The sequence below is a fragment of the Galleria mellonella genome, unplaced genomic scaffold (genome assembly GCF_026898425.1).
Source record: "Galleria mellonella isolate WM207_F2 unplaced genomic scaffold, CSIRO_AGI_GalMel_v1 utg158, whole genome shotgun sequence".
Classification (NCBI taxonomy): domain Eukaryota; kingdom Metazoa; phylum Arthropoda; class Insecta; order Lepidoptera; family Pyralidae; genus Galleria; species Galleria mellonella.
Genome location: NW_026442003.1, coordinates 538,033 through 566,001, shown reverse-complemented (window position 1 = coordinate 566,001; position 27,969 = coordinate 538,033). Strand labels below are relative to the sequence as shown.

General features: G+C 35.6%; 3 protein-coding genes across 4 annotated transcripts in view; 2 read left to right on the top strand and 1 right to left on the bottom strand.

Annotated features, from left to right (window-relative positions):
- Positions 1-419: 419 nt before the first annotated feature.
- On the bottom strand, positions 420-20,670 carry LOC113509555 (uncharacterized). 2 transcript variants are annotated; one of them, XM_031911889.2, is made up of 13 exons: positions 20,488-20,670; positions 18,995-19,137; positions 16,462-16,697; positions 14,508-14,678; positions 13,881-14,294; positions 11,935-12,785; positions 11,449-11,587; positions 10,801-10,898; positions 9,134-9,311; positions 8,605-8,737; positions 8,348-8,420; positions 5,956-6,086; positions 420-4,827 (listed from the first exon to the last, which is right to left on the bottom strand). In XM_031911889.2, exons 2-13 carry the CDS (start codon positions 19,109-19,111, stop codon positions 4,696-4,698), a joined length of 2,673 nt encoding a protein of 890 aa, XP_031767749.1. In that variant the 5' UTR covers positions 19,112-19,137; positions 20,488-20,670; the 3' UTR covers positions 420-4,695. The 2 variants fall into 2 exon arrangements, with proteins under 2 accessions (XP_031767749.1, XP_031767750.1); XM_031911890.2 differs by lacking the exon at positions 20,488-20,670 and adding an exon at positions 20,179-20,429.
- A 5,814-nt stretch (positions 20,671-26,484) lies between these two features.
- Positions 26,485-27,969, top strand: part of LOC113522121 (xaa-Pro aminopeptidase ApepP-like) — a 32,568-nt gene continuing 31,083 nt past the window's right edge. Inside the window, exon 1 of the mRNA XM_052892484.1 lies at positions 26,485-26,603. The gene's annotated coding sequence lies outside the window, so the exon portion shown is untranslated. The remainder of the gene's footprint in view (positions 26,604-27,969) is intronic.
- On the top strand, positions 26,988-27,638 carry LOC113520014 (histone chaperone asf1). Its single transcript, XM_026905273.3, has one exon. It carries the CDS (start codon positions 26,988-26,990, stop codon positions 27,636-27,638), a length of 651 nt encoding a protein of 216 aa, XP_026761074.1.

Sequence of the window (27,969 nt, the reverse complement as noted above, 5' to 3'; positions counted from 1 at the left end):
TTTTAGCAGAGGGAGACTTGCTCGGGCACCTCTGTCCCATTCGTGTTTCAACCGTGAAGCAGTTGTGTTTGCATGGCTGTGTTTCGGTTTGAAGGGTGATATATGGCGTGAATTTACTGGGTACAGCGGAATAATACCTGAGTCCTCAGGAATAGCATCACATAGTGGCACCCATTCAGAAGAGAGACAATTTTCTTTTTTATGCAACTTAGAATGGCAAACAAGCTGACGGCCCACCTGATGGAAAGTGGTAACCGTCGCGTACAGACATGAGCAGTACCGTGGACATAACTGAGTATACTGTTTCGCCCATGATACCCCCCATGCGTTGCCATTCCTGAGGATTCAGGTGTTATACCTCTGTACTCTGTAAATTCACTATGGGGAAGGAAGGTAAAGAAAAAAAAAGCCAGTATTTTATTGAAATTTATTTCAAAGCTTATATTGTAAATCACAAGGTTTTTTAAGATATGTGAATATTGTTTACATAAAATAACACAATTTAATAATTACGAATAAAATCACAAAATAAACTTAAAACTAAAATGAGTAAATAAATTTTTTATAATGATTATAATTTGCCAATAAATACAGAATTATTTTTTTTAAATAAATTAATTGATATTCGATAGAGATCCATTATGAAAACAAGAATTCAACACAGAGAGGAGACAACACGTACAAACAAAACTTCCAAGAGAGAAATGATTATTAAAAATGGGGATTAGTAGCCCCATTGCTAGCAATACACCCCGCCGGGTCGACCTCCTCGCGGTCCCTCCTGGAAACCATCGTGTACGATTTCAAGTGAATTCATCACGATGGACTAACTGAACTGCCTTTTCGTTCTCCCCTATCATCCCTCACTGGTGCCCCGCCAGCGTGTATATACCGTAAACGCAGGCGGGTTTACCATTCTATTGCTATCCACTAAAAAAAAAATACCCCCCATGCGTTGCCATTCCTGAGGGCTCAGGTGTTATTCCTCCGTACCCAGTAATTCACGCCATATCCCACCCTTCAAACCGAAACACAGCCGTGCAAACACAACTGCTTCACGGTTGAAACACGAATGGGACAGAGGTACCCAAGCTATCGACTTTTGTACAGTCCCCCTAACCAATTACCGATCAGAGTCTATGCTGAAACAATTATGTAGATTTTGTAATTAATTCTATCCGCTTTACTAAAGTTTTAAATTCGAAGATAGATGACTTATTTCCAACTCGATAGCTATTCTTTCAAATAACAAATCTTTAAGACACGATTTTTTTTATACCACTAAGGTGGCAAACAAGCATACGGCCCACCTGATGGTAAGCGGTTATGGCTAAATGCATGTAGTTTTAGCTAATATTCGACTCTTCTAAGCTTACGGTAGAAAAAAACATTCGAGTCGCCCCTCTCGTGTTGAATCCTCCAAGATTATTAAATTAATTTTACAATTTTTCAAAATTTGGTCCCGATTACAACCGAAATTCTTTGCGTTTCATTTCACGCATTATTATTATTAAGAAATATTAAATTAAATTATTAATTCACATTAATTTCCTATAAAAATCAGTGGAGTTTATAAAAATGTACTTCTTAATGGAAAGGACAAAGAAACTGGCGGTACACCTGATGAAAAGGTGGCCGTCGACATGTACAGCACCTTGGACATACACACACAAGTGTATACACTGTGCCGCCCGTACAACTTACACGTCGCCATTACTAATAACTTAGGTATTTACTTCTTATATCATTGCACTTGTAGATTACAAAAAAATGTTTTAAAAAACATATATTTTTTATTTATTTATTTATTCATTAGTACAAATATGTGTACATATTAGTACAAATATGCAAAAAGCATATATCCTTGTATATTTCTTTAAAAATCAGTCAAACAGTTTTTTAGCCACTTTTTGGAATTCCCACAGTTTCTCATATAAAGAAGTCTAGTAAATATTGTTTCGTTTAGTTTTAAAATATATATTTGTATTGCAAATCTTACTTTCTATGTTAGCTGCCGTTTGATTTACTTATTAATGTATATATAAAAATAGTACAAATAATAGAATAAATATGCGGGTAGAATGAACGCTCCCGTGAATTCAATAATAATAACAAGAACGTCGCGCGGCCGGCCCGCGTGCTGTTGCGAGCTAAGCCAGTCGATAGTCAGCGCTCGCGGGTGACAGACGTCGTTGAGGACGCGTGGCTCGCTCTGTCGCACGTGTGTCGCTGGAGTCGCGCCATATTGTTACATGGTAATTTTTTGGCATCTCTCCAGACCTATGCAGGGTCTGAAGAGGGAAATCATGCATTTTGGATGCATAGCCGCATCCATGAAGTATATAGGTGTTATTTCTACGCAGCACATTTATTCTTATGGTAGACAAGGTACAAGTTTGGTCAATGAAAGTATTGTAAAGTAAATTTATGCAATCAGTATTTCTATTTATTATTCGCTAGGTAATCAGGTAAACGTTATTTTGCTCCTTAGCGCCACCTACCGGGCCTATTTCTTCTTATAGGAATAATACAGTGCGGTTTTAAAGGAATTTTCTTCTGTGAATGCTCAATTGTGTAATGAGCTACCTGCCGAAGTTTTCCCTAGAAACTACGGTATGGGATTTGTTAAAAAAAGTATATTTTTTAAAAAATTCAATTTTGATAAAAATCCTACGGGACCAAACTGTAAATATACCCTTTTTTAGAAAAAAAAAAAAAGAAATTCCAAATCGGTTTACAACTGACAGAGTTATAAAGTAACAAAACATAAAATAAAAACACAATCGAATTAAAAACTTCCATGTTTTCGAAGTGGTTTGAAAAATACATAGAGCCGAACATACAAACTCTTAGTTTTTTTATCCGGTTAAAAAAAATTGAACTTTCAAAGCTTGACCAAACTGCGTACAAACACGACTACATATTAGGCCGACACATGACTGCGATGCTTCCTTGAAAGCAAATATAGAAACAGTCATGAATGTGAACAACTGTAGGTAAGAAGTCTTCGCGTTATATCACTAATGCAATGGTAAAATGGATACCAATCCGATATCTATATATTGGGTTTCCTCTGGATATCGATGGCGGAAAGGTCACCACCCATTTCGATATCGCCTATACCGGTCGGATATCTATTTTCGAATATGTTAAAAGTCTGTTATCCAATTTTTTTTTTTGGATATATATTGCATCAATATTGCAATTAAAATATATAGATACTGCTATATATTGCCCACTCTTAGTATCACTTATAGATAAAAAATAGTATATTGCCATAGAGTATAAAAGTACAGTGTAAAAATGTTATGTGTAAAATGTAAAAATACCCTTTCTAATAATAAAATATATATGTATATATATATATCACAATCAAAATTGCTTAACAAATAGTTGCATATCAACCACTGAGGTGGCAAACAAGCATACGGCCCACCTGATGGTAAGCGATTACCGTAGCCTATATAATACTTGTGTGTTTTTATTACATGTGCAAGAGATCTGTGAAATAGAACTTATCGTAAACAACTCCAATGAATCTTAATAAAAAATCATAAGACAGCCTTGCCGTGTGGTCCCGGCATAGAATGGGCCACTCATTCCTTACTGGTGGATGTCGTAAGCGACTAAGGGAACTTAACAGTCGAGAGATGAGCATCAGCGTTCCTCTTAAACCATCACTTAGCACAAGTAAAGGAAAAAATCCGAAAACAGTAAAATTTGTAGTTATTTCACAAAAAAGAAATTATAAACTTGATGATTTTGTACGGAACCCTCGTTGCACGAGTCCGATTCTGACTTGACCGGCTTTTTTTTATAATAACTATATATTTGGCGGGTAACTGCTTCTTGTCTATGGTTAGTGATTCGGCCATGTTGTGTTTAATTTCTCTCCGCCATATTAATACAAAAAGGCAGGAAATAACTATAAGAGAGTAAAGCAACGTCAAAATTGTATGTGAACATTCAAAATCAATAGAATAGTTTATTTAGAAAATATTTCAAATATGTCTAACTCTTCATTTGGAAATAAAAAATAACTATCAAAGTTTTGTAATCACATATTATATTTTAATATAATAACTACTGGTTAGATTTACCTGTAATTATATCGAGAAAGCTCGACTAGTTTCAGTATCAATTCGTAACCCTTAATCGTAGGCAGCTGTGGCGTGAAATTAAGTTGAACCGGTAGTTATTACATTGAAATATCATAAATTATATTAACAGGTTGAAAAATTTTTCAAAAAAAAAAACCCTTTCGCGGTGTAACTGGAAACTCAGTTGCCAGGACTACGATAAACTAGCGATATGGGTTCCCATCCAGTGTCCCAGTGCATAGAGATATCAAAAATTAAATTTTTCAACTTGTTAACAATTTTCAATATTTCCGATTGATTATTAAAAAAAAACACACTCTTAACATATTAATAATCACGGGATAAAATTATTTTTAAACTATCACTGTAAATTTGAATTTAAAATAGCCAAAAATCAATTAAATTTGACATTTCAAATATTTCAACTTATTCCCAATAATAGACTTGCGTTTTGTGTCTTGTGCGATAAAAAAAAAAAAAAAACAAAACAATACAACTAATCGTCCATCGTGTAAACGTCATTACATCGTTCATTGACCTGACCGATAGCTTTCATTCCTTCATTCACTCATCAAACTCCAAAGGAATTTAAACCTTATCTCATGGACATGAGGGTTTTGTTTGCTTTGATGGCTGCACGCAGTTTCTTGACTAGAGCCGCCGGTTGTATGAGTATTGAGATCTCCGAGCCGTGCATGGCGAGACGGTTCATCTCTTCTTCTCCACCCTGATGGAGAAAAATATTTTGAGAAACAATAGGAATTGCATACAAGCACAAATAGATAGATAGACGCTCTTTATTGTTTCCTCCATAAGATTACAATAGTAAACTTATTATAGATACAAACAATTACAAGAAATAATCACAGCGAGAAAACAATGGGCGGCCTTATCGCTAAGAGCGATCTCTTGCAGGCAACCTTTGGATGGAGAGGAGTAATTATAAACAGTTTGACAAACACAGGTTTACTATAAGCATCATGCATCTCTTTTTCAATTGTTTTATATACATGTAAAATCTGTCTGTCCCATACGTGTCTCTACCGTGAAGCAGTTGTGTTTGCATGGCTGTGTTTCGGTTTGAAGGGTGGGATATGGCGTGAATTTACTGGTTACGGAGGAATAACACCTGAGTCCTCAGGAATGGCAACGCATGGGGGGTATCATGGGCGAAACAGTATACTCTGTTATGTCCACGGTACTGCTTATGTCTATAGGCGACAGTTACCACTTTCCATCGGGTGGGCCGTCAGCTTGTTTGCCATTCTAAGTTGCATAAAAAAAATTTAACTACAAAAATATTAGCAAATTAAATGTATATCTATATCATCATCATCTCAGCTATTATACGTCCACTGCTGGACATAAGCCTCCCCATAGACTGCCATAAAGAACGGTCCTGAGCCACCTGCATCCACTGACTCCCTGCAACGCATTTGAAGTCATCACTCCATCTAGTGAAGGATCTGGGGGGAAAGGGATTGTTAGCAATGGGGTTTAATGACCCCTTTGCTAGCATTACACCTTATCAGGTCGACCTCCACACGGTTCCCCCTGGAAACCATCGTGGTTAATTCTATTGGAATTCGTCACGATGGGCTAACTGACCTGCTTTCATCGTCACCTATCACCCCTCACTGGTGCCCCGCCAGCGTATACCGATAGCGCAGGCGAGTTGCCATTCCATCACGCATTAAAAAAAACTAGTGGGGGGTCGTCCTACACTGCGTCGTGTCTATATTAATTAATTTTGTTAATTAAGGAAAGCCATTCCCTAAAGCTAAAAGCTAAGTGTTAGTGTTCATTAACAGGGTTTAAGAAAAAATTGTCTTTTCCTAGAAAAACTGTTTGTTACCTTAAGCAGAGTGAGCGGGCGGTTGTTGACCTCGGTGAGCGCCCAGCGGCCCGCGAGGGGCAGCCCTGCACGACCCGCGGCCGACGCGCGGTCCACTGACACTATATTGCACTCGTTATCCAGCTTAATACCTGAACACAAGCGCAATAATTAGATCAGACTAGAATAACAGCAAAACAGCATTATTAGCTCAGCTAAGCTCTACTAACATAGTATTATTGACTCAGCTAAGCTAAACTTACATAGCATGTTAACTCAGGCTAAACTAACATAGCTTTATTGGGGGGAAAGGAATGGGGGGAGGGGGAATTTAATAATTTGTACTGCCAATCCCACTGCTAGTAAAACACCCTCTATCAGGTTGATCTCCACATGGTCCCTCTGGAAACCTTTGTACTGAATTCCAGATGTATTCATCTCGATGGGCTAACTGACCTGCCTTTTCATTCTCGCCTATCATCCCTCACCGGCATCCCACCAGCGTATACCGTAAGGGTGGGCAAGGTTAGTTTTGTATTATCATGCATTAAAAAAACAAAGCATTATTAACTGAGCTAAGCTAACAGCATTGTTAACTCAGCTAAGCTAAATTAACATAGTATGTTAATTTAGCTTAGCTGTGGAGGCCGAAAAAGCACAGAGATTGATATTAAAAGTTGCAGGTGCACTCCCATCTCGCTATTCTACTACAGAATTATATAAGAAATGGGACGTGCTAACAGTCAGGCAAACATTTATAATATCAACAGTACTAAAAAAACATTCACAGATGTTGTTTGATCCAAATTTGAAGAGGCATAAACGTCGTAAAAATTCTGTTTGTTCTACTAAAGCATTTAAAAAATGCTTCTCAAAAAATTTTTATTGTTTTCTAAGTAGTTACTTATATAATAAAATCAACGCTCAGTTGTCAATCTACCGACATCATAGGTACGCTTGTAAAAAGCTCATATCCAATTGGTTAAAATCACTTGACTATGATGCTACAGAGGCCTTACTTATCCCACAGATGTGAGAAAATAACTAACTACCTTAATTTTTATATGAATGCGTACAAACACAAATACACACAGCGAGAGACACGCACATACACACACACACACACGCGCGCGCGCGCGTACACACCCACGCACACACACGAACGCGCACACACACACACACACACACACACACACACACACACACACACACACACACACAAAATTCAGATTAAATTATAATTAAATATCTCTTTCTATTTTTTATTGTATTACAAGTGCTTAGTAAGTAACCCCGCGGAGTGAGGCCCTGGTGACCTGTAATACAGGTATTCTTATACCTATCTCAGGCACCAGTCTCTCACAATTATATTTATAATTTGTTTAAAATAAGCATTGTATTTCACTGTAATGAATTGTGAAGAGAAATAAATCTGTTTATTATTATTATTATTATTAGTATTATTAGCTTAGCTCAGCTTGCTCTTATAATTAGCATGCTAAGCTGAACTGAGCTACTCGCTCGCGTCACAGTCGCTCACGACTAAGGGTCCCGAATGGTCCCGAAACTAGTCGAATTTTCTCTACCTCTACCACTTCGATTAAACCGGTAGGTGTTAAAATACAGTGTATTATATAAAATAATTATAAATCAAACTACATGCATTATTTAACAATAGAATACAATATTACAACATTATATAGGGTGGATGGCTGTGTTTCGGTTCGAAGGGTGGGATATGGCGTGAATTTACTGGGTACAGAGGAATAACACCTGAGTCCTCAGGAATGGCAACGTATGGAGGGTATCATGTGCGAAACAGTATACTCTGTTATGTCCACGGTACTGCTCATGTCTATAGGCGACGGTTACCACTTTCCATCAGGTGGGCAGTCAGCTTGTTTGCCATTCTAAGTTGTATAAAAAAAAATTCATTGCTTTTTTTTTGTTATTTTATATTATTTCATTATGAAATATTATTATTTCTTTATATTATGGCGTAATATTATAGATTATATAATATTAAACCTTTTAGTGCCATTGATTTGTTCTCATATCTACTTACTTAAAAATGCCAGAGAAATCTTTGTCGTGTTGATGTCATTTACCCTTGTCTCTAAAAAAATTGTATCTCCTCCAAAAATTATTCAATTTTAATATTTTTTTACAGCAAGCTAAACAGCGCTATGATGCTCGTGGCACTTTCAGTTGCAATGCGCTTGACCGCGATGGCGCTCGTCGGCACTCAAAGGGTTAAATGAAAAAATCGTTATTTCCCAAAAAGAATTCCCACTATTTTTCAGTTCAGAATAATGGGCTGTATACACCGTTTTAATGTTTGCCAACCTGTCGCGTACACCCTGTATAGTAAAAAAAAAAAAAAATTTGAAAAATCAACATAAACGACACTCACCTAAACTCTCGTTTTCTCTCCTATTCAACACGTAAATTTTTCCTAAAGGCACGCGATAAAACAGCATGTCAACCTGATCACAAGAAATTTAATTAGTTACACACACAATTTTAACAATGATGTTGATGTCTTGCACGTTTAAGAGCCCCCGTAACGGAATGATGGCAACACCAAAATTGTCTATCGATTTAAAAATAAAAAACAATTGAATGACTTTTACAGTAATTCTAAATTTATAAATTAAATAAATATATTACCGGATGTGCGGGGTCAGCCCGCAGCAGTAGGCGAGCGTGGGCTGCGTCGCGCGGCTGCATGGCTCGGACGGCCGCCACGCGGTCACCACTGCGGCCACCCGCGCGCCATCCACTGCCGCCCCACCGCGCCACCCTGCACACCACACTACACATCACCACCGGTCTCCCACCTCCGCCGACCATGAAGTCTTTTTTTCAAAATAATTGGTTTTTATTTTTGTAACGCAAAACTACTTGTTTTAAATTATGAATACTTCGAGTAACGTGTGGATAAGATTTTTTTTTAATGGGTGATAATGGAATGGCATACGTATACGCTGGCGTGGCACCAGTGAGTGATGACAGGTGAGGATGAAAAGGCAGGTCAGTGAGCCCATGGCGATGAATTCAACAAGAATTGTTCACGATGGTTTCCAGGGGGAACCACGTGGAGGTCGACCCGTTAGGATATATTGCTAGCAATGGGACTACTAGTACCCGTTACTGACAATCCCTCCCCCCCGTGTGGACAAGGTAGCAGCTATCTCACCAGACGTGTCCGTCGTAGTCGGCGAAGACGGGCGGGTCCCGCGCCGACACGGCGGCGGGCACGGCGGCGCCGCGCCGCTGTTCGGCGCGTAGTGCCGCCGCCTGCCGCGCCCGCAGCGGCGCCAGCGTGGCCGGCGGCGCGGCCAGTGCAGCCAGCGGGGCTGCTGGCGGGGACTGGCCTGTTTCACGATAAATACAGGCTTCTATTATATAGATAGACTCATTGACAATCAAAGACGTGTAAAAATTCAGTCAACCAATTTGGCGATTGTCTAACAAATTTTTTTTATACAACTTAGAATGGAAAACAAGCTAACGGCCCACCTAATGGAAAGTGGTAACCGTTAACCGTGTCTAACAAAATTTTTATTTTTGTAAAAAATCTCTCTTTCTCTCTTTCGCTGGATAAGAAATTAAAATGACCTATTGTTTACGTTTCTCGAATTTATTCATTTGAATCGCCCTAAATCGTATCCCCAATCGAGATTTATTAGCTACTTACAAATTCATATACTTATAATGGCATGTCTATCTATCTACCCTATTTAAGAGCTGCGCTCTTGTCGGTGGAGCTCTTGCCACTCACTACGATTTGCAGCGAGTCTCTTCACGTCTTGATACGACACGACACCAACTTCTTCCTTGATCTGCCTGATGTAACTATGTCTCGGTATTCCCTCTCCCCCTCCTTCCTTCTATTTTGGCATGTATGTATATGATTTATAAAACAAAAACATATTTTAAAACTCTGAATTTAATAACAAATCTAAATATCAATCTATCGTTTCCCACTATTTTTTTTTTTGATGGGTGAAAATGGAATGGTAACCCCGCCTGCGCTAACGGGATACGCTGGCGGAGCACCAGTGAAGGGTGATAGATGAGAATGAAAACAGGCCAGTTAGCCCATCATGATGAATTCATCAGGAATTAACCATGATAGTTGCCAGGGGAACCGCGAGGAGGTCGACCTGGTAGGGTATATTGCTAGCAATGGGATTCTCAGTCTCCATTACTAACAATCCCTTCCCCCCCCGTTTCCCACTACTGAACATCAGCTATCTGACACAATATTAACCACAAATTCGCTTTTCTCATGGAAAAAAGTTAATAATCCGAATTGTGATTGTTTGTAACACATTGGATGATGTCCGCCATATGATATCCGAATGTACGAAATACAAAACACAAAGGGAAGTATTGATACAGAAATATAGTCCCAACAGACAGGAGATTGGTTTATTTTCAAATATACTCGCAGAGCCACATTCCGGAATGGCGAAATCTTTAATTACTATATTTTTGTATCAATAATTCCCTTTATGGAAATAGACTACTAAGCTATTATGTATTATTTATTTATGTATTAATGTTTTAAGTATGTGACGTATTTTTTAAAATTAGGGTACGATGAGGCCGACATATCCTTATAGGGTAAAAGCATCTAAATAAAAAAGATCTATGTATTTATGTGTATATTTCAATCTGTATTTATGTTACTGTATTTCACTTGAATTATTCACTTGTCATTGTATATATTTATTTATGGTGCAATAAAGAGTTAAATAAATAAATAAAAAAAAACCACAGGGTCGAGTCAATCGTAAATTTGTTTAAATTTTTAATAAATTCTATTGAAAAAGTTTATAGGAGGTATTATACACTCACCATTGCTTAAAGAGCTACTTCTTCTCCTAGTGCTGTCTACCCTGGCTTCTGGTCGCGAACGACGCACCACCTTCACAGGGGACGTCACTACCCGTTGACTGAAATACCATTTTTTTATGATATAACCAAATAGCAGATTGTTGCTAAGGAAATAAATTCATAAAAAATTAATCGCAAAATATCTTTGCGCCAATAAATTACTTATTAAATTAATTTTGCTCTCTCTTTTGTTTCTCTGATAATCTTCATATTTTTCTCAATTTTTAAAGTTACTTTTATACAAATTTTATACAACTTAGAATGGCAAACAAGCTGACGGTCCACCTGATGGAAGTATACTGTTTCGCCCATGATACTCCCCATTCCTGAGAACTCGGGTGTTATTCCTCTGTACCCTGTAAATTCACGCCATATCTCACCCTTCATGGACGAAACAGTATTAATACATAAGTCTGTTATGTCCATGGTACTGCTCATGTCTATAGGCGACGGTTACCACTTTCCATCAGGTGGGCCGTCAGCTTGTTTGCCATTCTAAGTTGTATAGAAAAACAAATACTGGTACACAGTGGAGTGTTAGGAAATTCTATCCATCTGTAATAAAGCGAGGCTAGATTGTTAGTAATTAGTAATTATATTGTTGCTAACCTTTCACTACGTTCCACCTCGTGCCTGGTGGGGCTCTCCTGTCGTTTCCCATTGGCTATACCTCTCAACCTTGTCAACAAGGACAGTTCAGTCAATCCGCGTTTCCATATCGGTTTCGGTTGGCTCACTTCCGACTTATCTGAAACAAATATTATGTACAGAGCGTAGAATATTTATTTTTCAAAATCACATTTTATTTATTTATTTATTTCCAAACAATATTATGCATGTATTATACATATAAACCTTCCTCTTGAATCACTCTATCTATTAAAAAAACCGCTTCAAAATCCGTTGCGTAGTTTTAAAGATTTAAACATACATAGGTACAGATTTTTTTTAAATATATATTTAAATTTTCTGATATTAAATAGGCCATAATATTAAAAAGTTTGTTATTGAACAGCGTTCATTGTCATCATCTAGCTATAATTGGTCAACATACTATTATTCTGTTGATAATAGTGGTTAAATTAAAATATTTACCATTCTTGTTGTCCCTTTTAGGGCTAATATTCTGCACTCTTCTAATTAGATGCTGTCTCATTCTATCCGACGTGTCATATGCGTTTTGACTGTACGATCTTTCTACATTAGACCTTAACACCCTAGCTGAAGGCTCATTTTCCGTTGGCACAGCGTTGGACACACTAACAGTAATATTTTTCTGTCTATTTTCATTAGCTTCATCTCTTGTATTACGATTGGTAATATCTCTCGTACTTCCACCGTTAGAATTAGAATTAGAATTATCTCGACTACTTCCATCAGTATTGGAATTACTCTGACTTATTCCATTCGAAATATTAGAATTGGAATGACTTCCACCAACAGAATCGACTTGGCCATTTGAATTTCGAACATTAGTATTAGCTTGGTTACCATCATTACTGTCTGTACATAACCTTATATTTGTTCTATTATTATTGGGAAATAAATATTCATAAGTGGATTCTATGTCTAAATTCGGTAGCGACGACTTTCGGATTTTATCACTATGCCTCAATTTGTTTATTGGATTCTCGGCGGACGTCGAAGCCATACACAGCCTCTCGTACACTCCATCTGTCACTTTGACATCTGTCAGGTTGACAGTTGTTGTCAAACTGAGGTGGCCATACTCGTTGTCTTTGTAGACTGTTCCATAACCGTTTTCTGTAGTGGTAACATTGACTTCTGTGTTAACGATGTTGACGAACGGCTGATCGGGTTGGATCGAGAGCTTTTGTTCGAAATTGAAATTGAATACGTCAGTTTCCGGACCCAGGACTGGTATAGCTGTGTGTGGTGGTTTATTTGATACTTGTATGACGGTTATGTTCGTTGCTGGGTGGTCACTGCAAAAATAATTAATATTTATTTATACTTAAAATGCACGTTAACAAAAGATATTAGAAAGCAGCTTATCAAAACCTATATCTGGAGTATAGCTTTGTATGGACATGAGATATGGACATTAGCTCAGAAGGAAATGGATAAACTTAGAGCCTTTGAAATGTGGTGCTGGAAGAAGGATGGAGAAAATTAGCTGGAGGGATCGAATTAGCAATGAGGAGGCCCAGCTTAGAGTTAAGGAAAAAAGACAAATTATTAGAACTATTGAGGACAGAAGGGGAAAAATGTTGGGACACTTGATTTGATTAGACGGTAATTTTGCTCCAGTTATTTGATGGTTCCCGTCACCAACTAAGAAAATTTTTTTATTGCTTCTTAATTCCACTGCCATTTTTTTTAACATAAAAAGATGTTAATCACAAGAGTTACTGTGAAACAATATTAAGTCGACCTCCACGTGGTTCTCCCTGGAAACCATCGTGAACAATTCTTGTTGAATTCGTCACGATGGGCTAACTGACCTGCTTCATTCTCATCTATCATCCTTTACTGATACCCCGCTGGTGTATACCGATAGCGCGGGCTACCATTACATTATCACCCATTTAAAAAAACAGGATCCATAATTAAAGTTGAAATGTTATCTAATAATCACATTATGGAATGCAATAAGAAATAAATAAATAAATAAAATTTGATATAGGTTTTATCTTGATCTGCCATCTAAATGGGCTTTTTTTTTGATGGGTGAAAATGGTATGGTAACCCCGCCTGGGCTAACGGGATACGCTGGCGGAGCACCAGTGAAGGGTGATAGATGAGAATGAAAACAAGCCAGTTAGCCCATCATGATGAATTCATCAGGAATTAATCATGATAGTTTCCAGGGGGAACCGCGAGGAGGTCGACCCGGTTGGGAATATAGCTAGCAATGGGATTCTCAGTCTCTATTACTAACAATCCCTTTCCCCCCATCTAAGTGGGCTGTACTCCCATATGTTCATTGCCTGGCCCCTCACAACACACTGTTTGTGAGAAGTGGTTAAAAATTCAATTGTCTTGCATTAAAAAAATTAATTTAAAACCTAAAAAATTACCTTGAGACATTATCAACGCCACTCGTATGGCTAGAATCCTCTTCTCCCACGACCACAGTCTGTTTGAACTCTTCGAACCTCTCTCCGTAACTGTGCGGATCATCCATATTCCTGTACTCGTCTACGTCCACTGATGAGTGTATCCGATCCACTTCTGCGAAGAACTCCTCATCACTGTCGGTCACTTCTGTGTTACGTTTCAATATAGAGTCGTCCAAGCATATATTTTGTCCACATATTTTGGTGACACTCTTCGGTTGCTGCATCTCTTGGCTCGTACTCGGTTGGGGGTTTTCGTCCCAGTTGGATATGTCGACTGTGTTCGAAGGTGGAGGGGATGGCGGGGGAGGGGATGGAGGTGGTGGTTCCTCGGGGGGTGGACGGACAGACGGAATTAGTTCTATGCCTGGTACTCTGAAAATATAAATATCACAATGTCAAACTTCTTTTTTTATGCAATATTGAAATATTCACTATTTTTTTTTTATACAACTTAGAATGGCAAACAAGCTGACGGCCCACCTGATGGAAAATGGTAACTGTCGCCTATAGACATAAACAGCACCATGGACATGTCAAAATAAGGCCAAATACTCGATTTTGAATAAAAAAAATTATCTATGGTACCTGTCAGGCGGCACAGGAGGCGTGGGCGGCAGAGGACTGGTGGGGTCACGCGCGGCGGCACGAGGCACCGGCGCAGCTGGCGCGGCACAGTATACGTTTTCGCCTTTGGACAAGATCTTCAACTCGTGGAGCTTGTTGCGTAGCGTCGTCACCCAGTCTTGCATGGAATCCCTGAGAACATATCACATACACTAAGTCCTCATGCATACATAATTTAGAGACTTTGAAAAACAAAAAACTTTATTACCACAAAGCATTTTGATTTAAAAACTAAACTTTGTATATTAACTTTAATTTATTGATGTATATATAAGTATTATGTGTATGTTAAAAAAAAAAAAGAAAAAAAAACTAATAAACCGATTTTGATAAAATCTCAGTGTGACCAATCTGTAAGTATATTCTTTTAGATAAAAAAATTGTTTTTTTTTTTCTAACAATTCGTGCTGTTGACCGCAGATGGCCTTTACAGCTTCACAGAACGCGTGTACAGGGACCAGTGCAGATGGCACTCCAAGCCCGCGAGAAGGGAGCGACAAAGTGTCAACTCTCACTTATGGTATGGGGCGTGCGCTTAAGGTCGTCAGAGTGGCTCGGACCTCGGCTTAGGCTACCGCACTTCGACCCCCGTCTAGGGACGGAGGGTCAGTATGTCGTAACGAATAAACAAAATTGATAACGGGTTTATAACTAAAGGAGTTATAATACAATAAACATTAAAACAAACACAAATAAACTTTAATAATAAATAGATAGATAGATATATAATTTATTCGCATTACTTACAGCACACAAATCACAACATATACAGATATACATAAAAAGCGAGACAAGAGAGATGCATAAAAATAAATACATAAAAGTCAATTTTTTTTTTTTATTTTATTTTATACAAAAATCCACAGCTCTTAAAAAATAACTTACATGCTAAGTCTCTTATGAATACAGCCAATAACGGATTTTACTTATACAAACAAAAATTTTGATTCCATAGCGAGGTAGGCGAGTTAGAGTGGGTGTATGCAAATAATATAAGCACATGTATGAAAGGAACCCATATATAATAGTGAGTGTCCATAAAGTTAAGTTAATTGATATATAAAATAATTAAATTCATGTTGTTAAAGTTCAGATATTGACAGCAATGATTAAATAATACAAATTCATGGTCACCAATTGTAAAGAGGGTTAAATGTATGCGTGGGTGTATGTGTAGTGTGATATAAATAAATGTATAATAATATGATATAAATAAATGTATAATAATATGATATAAATAAATGTAAATATGTAGTGTATATACGTGCATTTGCCCACAAAAGAGCGAAACACTGATATTTTGTTGTGGCCAAAGGGAAATAGGGTAACAATAAAATAATACCACCAGATTATCTATACAGCAAATGAAGTAAACAAGTAACTTTATGTTATCCAACAAAAGACACTAGAAGAAAGGGGCACCCGAAAACAAGATAGATAATTTAATTAATTAATTAATATATATATATATATATATATATATATATATTAATTTTATTTATTCATAAACAAAAATTTGAAACAAATGAATATGAATTCATAAACAAATTTATTGTATCTACTATGGTAGATACAATAATTTCATACAGTACATAAATTATAAATTAAATTCACTTAGTCATCTCTTAACATAAACAATATATATATATATATATGTATATATATATATATATATATATATATATATATATATATATATATATATTTAAAAGATACAATATTAATACATACATATGAATGTAAACCTACATAAATAAGAATATATATACATATATATATGTTAAATACAACATATAAATATAAAATAAAAGAGAACACAATGATGACAGTTTTCTAATCATTTTTTATATTTAAACAAAATTGCAAAGATAGAATGATTTTAATATTTTTTTATTATATTAGTAAGATCACTTACCAGTCGGGAGCTATCATCCTCACAGGCCCATGGTCTGTATCAATAAGAAAATCATGCTCCACGCCGGCCCTCGGCTTGACGCTGGCGGTCACGTGCCTGGCAGTACGGAGGCAGGCCCTCCACACGGGCTTGTGTGCGAGGGTCGCTGAGGACTCCGCCTCGGGGTACTGCTCGAGGAATGGGGTGCGGCCGTTGTGTACGCAGAATACTGTCCACATCGGTTTGAGTGGCACTTTCTGTAAATGTATGATAAGTGAATGGCAACATAGTCTATGCTGTCGGTATACACTGGCATATTAGCTTCAACAGTATACTCGTAATTGACATCTCCAGCACTATAGAGTTCCGAGGTCATCTAGAACTTACTATATATATACTTTTTGGATTGACCTTATGGCCAATCCAAAAATTCTAAAAAGCTCCGAGTGCTCAATACAGCGAAACGGTACTTTACTCCGTGATAAAGATTATTGTGTTACAAGCCACAAGCTCGGCCCCCGCATGGAGTGCTGCTCTCATCTGTGTATGAAAGCTATATACCAGCTTAGTCCTCTTGACTCGGTTCAAAGAGGGACTATGAGATATGTAGATCTATATGTATTTAATAAACGAACAAAGTTTCGTGCCCCCAGTCAAACTGTTTATAATTACTCCTCTCCATCCAAAGGTTGCCTGGAAGAGATCCCTCTTAGCGATAAGGCGACCCATTGTTTTCACAGTGTAATATTTTCTTGTAATTGTTTGTATTTATAATAAGTTTACTATTGTAATCTTATGGAAAAAACAATAAAAGGTATCTATCTATGTATATATGAGAATAGCTGACGATTCCAAGCTCACAAGCGGTATGGAGCCCTTTAGTCTAAGGCCAGAGGGGGAAAGGGATTGTTAGCAATGGAGTTTGACAGCCTCATTGCTAGCAATATGCCCTATCAGGTCAACCTCCACATGGTTCCCCCTAGAAACCATCGTGAACAATTCTTATTGAATTCGTCACGATGGGCTAACTGACCTACTTCATCCTCACCTATCATCCGTCACTGGTGCTCCGCCTGTGTATACCGATAGCGCGGGTGGGGTTACTATTTCATTATAACCTATAAAAAAAAGTCTGAGGCGACACTTTGCCGCCTTTTGTGTGTTCTACCTCTTGTATAAGGATTGTGTTTTGAGGAATTATATGATAATTATGTGAAATGATGCCCACAGCCATCTTTTATCATCACACCGATCGCCATCGACAGGGAATTCATTCTCACATGCTTGAACCTAAATGATCATGTACAGTGCGGTTTCAGAGAATTTTTTTCCCTTTATGATTTGTATATGGATTTCTAATTATTAATATTTAATTAATAACTAATATATAAATAAACTTTTTATAGATAAAAGAAATTTTAGATTTGCTTGCATAGTTTCGAGTTTATCCATTACAAAAATTTATACCAATTATTTTTTTGTAATGTGGTCAATAAATAAATAAAATTTACAAAAAATCAAATTTTTCTTGTTTATATTACTTTAAAATATTTATTATTATTAATATATCAGCCCTTAACTGTCTAATGCTGAACACAGGTTTTCCCCAATTGGGGAATTTTGCCAGTAGTTGCCACACTTGGCAGGTGGGTTATCAACCACAGTTAGACTTTGATGATGTTTTAAGAGAGACGCTGCTGCCCATCCCTGGCCCTAGCTTGGTAGGCTCTAACAACATTCTTGGGAAAGGAAGGATTTTTTTATACAACTTAAAATGGCAAACAAGCTGATGGCCCACCTGATGTAAAGTGGTAACCGTCACCTATAGACATGAGCAGTACCATGGACATAACAGAGTATACTGTTTCGCACATGATACCCCTCATGCGTTGCCATTCCCGGGGACTCAGGTGTTATTCCTCTGTACCCAGTAAATTCACACCATATCCCACCCTTCAAACCGAAACACGGCCATGTAAACACAACTGTTTCACGGTTGAAACACGAATGAGACAGAGGTACCCAAGCAATTGACTTTTGTACAAAGTTTCCCTCTGGTAAAGGAGTGGATCATTCTATAATATAACATTTTATAGGTGCAAAAATGTTTTTATTTGGTTGAGTAGTTTTCAGTTCATCCATTACAAACAAATATATTAATACAAAGCAGTACCATGGACATAACAGAGTATACTGCTTCACCCACGATACCCCCCATGTGTTGTTATTCCTGAGGACTCAGGTGTTATTCCTCTGCACCCAGTAAATTCACGCCATATCCCACCCTTCAAACCGAAACACGGCCATGTAAACACAACTGTTTCACGGTTGAAACACGAATGAGACAGAGGTACCCAAGCAATTGACTTTTGTACAAAGTCTCCCTCTGGTAAAGGAGTGGCTCATTCTATAATATAACATTTTATAGGTGCAAAAATGTTTTTATTTGGTTGAGCAGTTTTCAGTTCATCCATTACAAACAAACATACATACAAAAACACAAATCTTTACTCTTTATAATAATATTATAATTACATTTAATTCTCTTACAAACCTTATGACCCAATGGTCTGAGCTTACTCCCACTGCTTTCATTCGAAACCCTCTTAAGATATGCATTCTTTTGTATTTCCCTGTAATAGACTGGCCCTTCATCGTGTCCATAAGACATTGTGTAGTGTCAGACATTCAGATATACTGAAAACAGAAAAATATATTCTTACTAACATTAACCTGTGTGTAAAATCTGTCTATATATTGACTATATATTCTATAATGTATTTAAATAAAACATGGTACTCAGATGGGTTAAATGTTACAATAATTTAGAATAGGGGGGAAAGGGATTGTTAGTAATGGATACTGAGAATCCCATTGCTAACAATATACCCAACCAGGTTCCTCCTCGCGGTTCTCCCTGGAAACTATCATGGTTAATTCCCGATGAATTCATCATGATGGGCTAACTGGCCTGTTTTCATTCTCATTTATCACCGTTCACTGGTGCTCCGCCAGCGTATCCCGTTAGCGCAGGCGGGGTTACCATTAACTTATTAACATTTTCATCCATCAAAAAAAAAATTTGTATATAAGATATTTTATATACTAATACATGTTACATATAAAAGTTAGTTATAATACAAAGCCACACATTCAGCCTCGGATTACCCCCGACAAATATATTCCTTTAGAATCTCCAATACCAAAGTGTTGTCTAAAACATACATTGAAATTACCTATCCACAACTCCTACTCTTATACCAAAGCCAGTATAAACTGTTAGACTTTAGGATTCTCTCGTAAATGATACTAGAATGGTGCAGACCTTTCATGCCTTCGAAGCTCAAACAAAAAGATTTTACAATACAACCGACAGTTGAATTATTTATATATATAATAGTTATTGTGTTATAAATATCTATATTTTTTTACTAAATATATAGGCTACTAATAATTATTTATTTATCATATCATTATCGAACTATATACATTATGCTTTATATATAAAACTTTGATATTTCCTCCTTTCAGGTACTCAAGGTTGACTGGAAGAAATGTCTTTAAGAGTGTACATTTTTGTTATAACCTAATATCTATATTACAAGTGACTGTCTAAAAGAATATAAATACATAAATAAATAAGTAGTGTAACAATATGGATATATAAAAAAGAATAACAACTAAAGTACAATTTTAGATAATATTATATAGGCGTTAACAATTAAAATAGGTACGTACTTGTTAAAAATGACTAACTTACTAAGAACCAAGTGAGTGATTGTCGCACGATTGAATTATAACTAGTACTGGATAATTAATATTGTGACTCAGGACAAAAGTATGTTCCTTCGACCATTTATGGTGTCGGCAGGCACCCAAAACAGATTGGACTGTTTAAACGTGGGAAAGTATGAATTTCTTTTAAAACTTTCATTTTAACAACATTATAGACTGGCAAAAAATAGAATGGCTGTGTGAAGGGAGTTATAGGAAACTATTGTCATAATAATAATAGTAAAAAATAGAAAAGTCACCAAACAAATGTACCTTTTTTGTTATAAAACATATATGACTTTCGTATATTAACAGTGTACTTTCAAAGGTTGACCGCCATTATAAAATTTGTTAATAATAGTTATCGCATCATTAATATTATTTCGATATAAACAGTAGCTTTTCTTAATAGGTATCACAACCATTGAATAAATATTTGACAGAAACAGACAGCACAAAGCAAACACGCCATATTTATTTTTTTTTTTTTTAGTACGTTTGTTCCGTTTGGAACAGGCTAAGGTCGGAGACCATGCTGCCTAGTCTTCAAAAAGATAATTTGTCTGGAATTTTATTTTTCTAATGTCGCTTCAATTATTGTCATAATCTTCAATATTTCATTTGTCAAATCCGGTAAGTACATTTTCATAAATATCTTTTCTTGAGTTTTCTTAAACCAGTGGATTTATCAAATTAAAAATAAATAATTATAAAAAATCATTGTCTTGCAATTCAATAAAAGTATTCTTATAGCTCCTTGAATGTTGTAGTAATATAAGTGAAAATAGCTTTGAAACAAGAAGGAAATCTTAAGAGAAGCGGGATTGAGTGCGGGATATTTTCGGGTTTTTTGAAGATAATCCTAAGTTCGTCAAACATAATGTGTCTTTGAATGACAAATTCAGAGCAATCAAAAAAAAAAGGTGATGTAGAGATTGGGCTGTATTTGAGTTACACCATGTGCATGATGGGGAAGCGATCATGCCCATTCGGTGCAGGTGTTCGTTGAAATGTCCGTGGCCGATTCGTAATCTACAAATATTGGTGTAAAATTTTCTGTTTGTGTCCTTTCCTTTGCAGAACCACGGTTTTCCAATACGCCAATTAATTTTGCGGTACCATTTGCCTTTAGTCTGTAATATTTGAGTCCAATGCTCCTCCCATTTAGTTGTAACGATTTTATGTATTCCAATACTACAATCTGAGTAACAAAGGGGTAAATCTTGAACACGAGCAGCACTTGAATTAATAATTTTAGCCAAAGTGTCTACTTGTTCATTCCCAAACACTCCAATATGTGAAGGGGTCCAGATGAAGATAATATCTTTTCCATATATAGTACAGAGATGATAATATTTATTACGAATTTCTTGAATTAAGTAGTTTGATGATGAAATGAATGTGTTATTTTTTAATGCCATAAGAACACTCATACTATCTGTAATTATAATCCATTTCGAATATAGTACCTGTTTTTCTATGTATTCTAATGCTAAAAATATAGCTTTTGCTTCTGCTGTGTAAATACTAGCCAAAGTTGAAATTTTATAACCGTGACCAAATCTATTTGACAAATCGTAAAAAGCCACTGAAGTGCTAAGTGCATTTTTGGAACCATCTGTATATATCTGCCTGTAGTCAATAAATTCTGATAAAGTCTCATACATATCGTGCTTTTCTTTTATGTCTTTACGTATAACAATTTTGATCTTACAGAACTTACTCTCATAAAGGCCATTATAACAAGGAAGTATCTTACTACTATAGGTGTTATATTCATCTCGTAAATTCAAATCATTGACAATAGTTTTATTCAAAAACATAGAAATGGGGCAATTTAATAATTTGAGTATGAGTGGGTTATTGGAAACTGAAAAAACTTTGAAGAGAAATTTGAGTTTTAGGTATTCGAAACGAAGAAGGATAGGAGGCAAATTACATTCTACTTGCATTGAGATAATTGGAGAAGTATACATAGCACCTAAAATAAGTCTTAAATTCATATTTTGAATTTTTTCGAGTTTTTCTACTAATTTATGTTCTGAGGCATAACAAAAGAAAGCGTAATCAAAATTACTTCTAACAAGAGATTTGTAAAGTAAAAGGATAATTTTAGGATCAGCTCCCCAGTTACGACCAATTACAGATCTTATTATATTAGTGGCTCTTAAAGCACGATCTACTAAGCAATCAACGTATAGATCCCATTTTAAATTTTGATGAAAAATTACCCCAGAAATTTAACGCTACAGTCTGTTGGAAGAGTTTGATTATTATATATAATATTCATTAATGGAACATATTTATGAACTTGATGAAAAACAACTACTTTACTTTTGGTTAAACTAATATCGAGGGAAAGAAGAGAAAAATATTTCTCAAGTCTTTTTAATGACTCATTTAACACTAATTGCATATCAATAATATTCTTTCCTTTTATATAAATTAATAAATCATCGGCAAATTGCAAGTTGTTCACACTGTTTCCTAAAACTGAATTAAGTTTATAGATATATAAAATATATAGTAGCGGGCTTAAAATACCACCTTGACATACTCCTTTAGAGCTTAACCTAGGTCCTATTAATTTACTATTTACTTTAACATACACTTCTCTATTACTAAGAAAATTATAAATCCATTCGATAAGTTTCATTGGAAGAAATGAGGATAGAATCGAAGATAGAACTGTTAAATTTACATTGTTAAAAGCTCCTACGACATCTAAAAAAACAGATAGAACATATTCATCGTTATTCAAAGCAGTACTAAGGTCGACATAGAAGTTCGCTAAACTTTCGCGCGCTGAATATCCACGGCGAAAACCAAATTGATTCGATGATAATAGACTATTACTTTCAATAAAGAACTCTAAACGCTGTTTAATTAATTGTTCGAATAATTTGCCTGCACAGGACGTCAATGTTATAGGTCTATAGGAGTCGAAATTTGTAGGATCTTTACCGGGTTTAATTACTGGAATCAAACAATCCATTTTCCATTCTGGTGGGATAATACAGTCCTTCCATAAATCGTTAAAAATTTGTAAGAGTTTAGTAAGGTTTATTTTATTCAGCAATCGAAACATATTGTATGTTAAGCGATCAAGGCCACTAGCTGTATCTTTTCTAGATTTTACTGCACTGGATATTTCATCAATTGAGAATGGGTCAGTGAGAAATTTTGGGCATGAATTAACAGAATTAAACTGTTTGTCATCAAAAGGTGAGTGTACAAAATCAGGAGTATATTTGCGTAAAAAATCATTGACCCATGATATATCTTTAAAATGATTTTGACGATGTTTTGAATTTAGTTTTCTCATATTTTGCCAAACAGTGGAAATTGGTGTTAATCTATTAAATTTGGAACAAAATTCCTGCCACCCCTGTTGTCTTACTTGCTTAATTACTAACTTTTTAACAGCTTGAACTCTTTTAAAATTTATGTAATTATCGAGAGTTGGATTTTGTTTAAACCTAAGGTAAGCCGCTTTACTATCATTGACAGCTGTCGCACACCTGTTATTCCACCAAGGTACTGCAATATGTTTGTGCCTCTTTGAAGTATTTGCACCGCTATTTGATAAGTTCCTACGTGGAACGGAACGTTCCACAGCTGTCAAAATAATTTTACAGAACCTATTGTAATTGTTTAAGGGTTCATTGACATCATACTCGAAATCCAAAAGTAATTGATTAACAGTTTCAGAATAAAGATCCCAATTAACGAGACGTAGGTTTATACGATTTAACAAAAGTTTATTAACTTCATCTATAGGAGCATGTTGTTCACCTGACGGAGTTGATGAAGAGTTCTTTGTGTTTATTTTAGTAAAAGTCGGCAGGTGATAACTTCCTAACGGATCATCATGAACCAACCACTCGCATTTTAATGATATGGATGGGGATACCATAGTTAAATCAAGGCCATTGGGTCTCCAAATATGAGAGCCAACAGTAGTAACTTGCTTATCATTTAATAGTACCAAATTACATTCATCTAAACAATCAAGAATGTCTTTACCTCTTGTATTAGTGGAGGTACAACCCCACATAGTATGATGTGCATTTAAATCTCCAGATATGATAGTGGGTTTAGGAAGAGACTCCAAAAAGAACTTAAATTTGGCTTTAGTAAAACTAGGTGTACTATTGGTAGGACAGTAAATACTGGCAACTGAATACCAAGAATTATTAACTTCAATACTAATAGCTATAGTTTGCAAAGAATTGTCGAAAAAAGAGTGAAGTTTTTTATATCTAATACTATTATGTATAATAATCGCTACTCCATTGTGGTTATTACCACAATCATTTCGTTCTATACAATAATCTTTAATTTTTAATTTGTAATGTGGTTTTAGCCAAGTTTCTGAGATGAGAGCAATGTGAATATGATGTTCATTTAAAAATTGTGTAAAAATATGTCGATTGCTCAGTAGGCTCTGAGCGTTCCACTGTATGATAGTTAATTGGTCTCGATTGAATTTTGTGAAATAGGTCTATTACCAAAAGTATCATATAACACATTCAAAACACTTTTAGTGTTAATAGATGTGTTCTTTGTGTTATGTAGTGAAATAAGTTTGATTATGCTTTCTATTAAAAGTGATAAACTCTTGTTATCAGAATTTAGAATTGAAATTAGGTCTACATTTTTTTTAGGTTTGTTACCCAGTTTAGGAAATATTTCAGTGCTAAGTATATCTCCAAAAGAAGCAGGTCTGAATTTAGATCTATTTTCAGCAATTTTCTTTTGTTTAACAGGGCATTGCGGTGATACACTTGTGTGATTTCCATTGCAGTGTACACAAATAGCGTTTTCCATTCCAGTTGTACAAGTTTTATAATTATGCTCACCTTTGCAGATGCTGCAACGCTCAGAATTCTTACAGAATTTAGCTAAATGTCCATACCTCAAGCACCGGTAGCATTGTTTAACTGGTGGTATATATGGAGTGACATTGTGGCGCCAACCTCCAATATCCAGATATTCAGGTAATACAGATGCAGCAAAAGTAATTGTCACGGTTAGAGTTGGCTGTAACACATATCCATGAGTCAAGGTATTTTTTCTTAAAATTCTTTTAATAGCAATAATTTTCTTAGAACTCGATATCATAGTATATATTTTTTTATTAGATATATTTGTAGGTACATTTCTAATAACGCCTGTAACTTCTGTTGAAGAAGCAGGAATACTGGCCTTAAAATGGTAGTCATTTAAAAAAGTTTTATTATTTAAAAAAGCATTGGCTAAGTCTGGCTTTTGAAAGTATACTCCGATTTTGAATTTATTTATAGATCTAAGATAAGTTACCCCTTTATTAAATCGTTTTAAACAGGAGGAGAGTGAGAGCAAGTCTCTGGATCCAATGGTTTTCTGACTATCTGAGGATTCTACAAAGACAACAAATTCTGTCCCAGGGGATTCCTCGGGATATCTTCTAATATAATCTGTGACGTAGTAAGGTTTATACTTATCGGCCTTATCAATTTCAGATTCTGAGTCAGTAGAAGTATCTTCCGAATATATATCCTTGTCATTACAAGGTTCTTGGTCTACATCACCTGAATCGTCATCTTTTTTTTTTTCCTTTTTCTACAACTGCGCTTCCCCATGAATGCTAATTATATTACTGTCGCTGAATTTAGTGAAAATATAATATTTTATTCAATAATAAGAATTGATAGAGATAGTTTTAATAAATTAATAAAAAAAATTTAAAAAACCCGCTTGTTCTTATTCGAGTTTCCCGCCTTTCTCGCCATATTTATTATTTATGACAGTAGTTAATAATATTGCCCTTATCTAAAACGAATTTTTTTTTTATAATACTTCTTTATACTTTTATATGTTTCGGTACACATTGTCTACTTTTATATAACATAAAAAAATATAACTATAATTTTAATGATTGTTTGTGGCAAAATAAATAAAGAAAATATCAAGGAATGTGCTTACGAGTGTAACCACTAATATAATAATGAGAAGCATAATTAATTTAAATTCAAATATCTTTCGTATTCACATGAGTCGCATTCGGTCCTAGTGAAATAGTATTAGAATGTAATAATATTTTGTTTTATCTATCAAGTATATATTACACTACTTAGATATATTTATATAATATACTCCTTATATTTGTACTAAAATAAAAATATAAAAACATATTTTAAAAAAGATTTAAGTAAATCTAAGTCGTTAAAGTCGTGTATCCATATCCTTAAGTAATATCTCTTTCTTGCATTGTGCTAAATTTTTTACCTTCATTCATTTTATTTTAATCTGTGATTCATCATTCATTCATCCATTGTTTGTGGTTGTGATTGACATTTTTAGTGCCTCAATAATTCAAGAAAAACAATTTGAAAACATCCAAAACAGTAAGTTTATCAATATTTATAGTAAATTTATTCATATTTGTTATTAACTGGTTATACGAATTAAGATTTCACCATGTAAATTCGTACTATTTCAACGTTTTGTTGTCATTTGTCTGAACTGTCAAAATATGTGGAATTTTTTAAATTTTAATTCCCCAATTTTTCCGCTTTAGCGCTACGGTCATTGCTTATTTTGATCACGTGACCATTTAATTGAACCGCCATACCGCCAAAATATTTGTCAAATTGTCACCTGTCGATAGACACCGATATTTTTTTTTAGTAAAACGTTATTTTCGTAGATTCCAGTTGAATAAATCTTTTTAGATCGTTGCTAAAGCGTATTTGCTGTTAGAAGTGTAACACTCATAAGTCGCACGAACAATGGCGAAAGTGCATATTACCAATGTGGTTGTTTTAGACAATCCTAGTCCATTCCTGAATCCATTTCAATTCGAATTAACCTTTGAGTGTATAGAAGAGTTAAAAGAAGATCTCGAATGGAGAATGATATACGTTGGATCAGCAGAAACAGAAGAGCACGACCAAGTTTTAGACACAATCTACGTAGGACCTATTCCCGAAGGGAGACACATGTTTGTATTTCAAGCACCACCGCCAGATGTGACCCGTATACCTGAAAATGATGCATTAGGTGTCACCGTCGTGCTTCTAACGTGTTCCTATCGAGGACAAGAGTTCGTCCGAGTTGGTTATTTCATAAACAATGAATATAGTGAAAATGAACCGGAATTACGGGAGAATCCGCCTCCAAAGCCTCAGTTTGACAAAGTAGTGAGGAATATTCTAGCATCCGAGCCCAGAGTGACGAGGTTCAAGATAAACTGGGCGGAACCAGACGCCGCGGCTGCTACAGATTCGGGAGATGGTAATCTGGAGACGTCACATGCACCAAGCAATGATTCATATGGAGCATCCTTCAATGCAGACAGTCAAATTAGCGGTATGGAGTTTCAAGGCAGCTTAAGTGGTTATGGAGATAATTCAAATTCCATAGCACCAATGGAATGCTGAGGTTAGTTTTTTTTTAGTAATAGCTTTAGCACTTTGTTGTAGAGTTATTTTTGTTCATCTTTACACTACACTATACAGGTATCTTCATGTAAATTCATGTAAATAGTACTATAAAGAGGAAAATTTAATGTTTGTGCGTTTATTTGTTTGTTGACTATTTTTTTAGCTTAACAATAGATAAGCTAAAAAAGTAGTCACCGATCTTAAAAATCTTTTTACTTATAGTAAGCTACAATTTCAGTGAATAATAGGGTATATATAATTTAATAAAAAAAAGTTGGACATCCCTACAAAAATCACAGTAATATAACTCCACATTCGGCCTATTGAA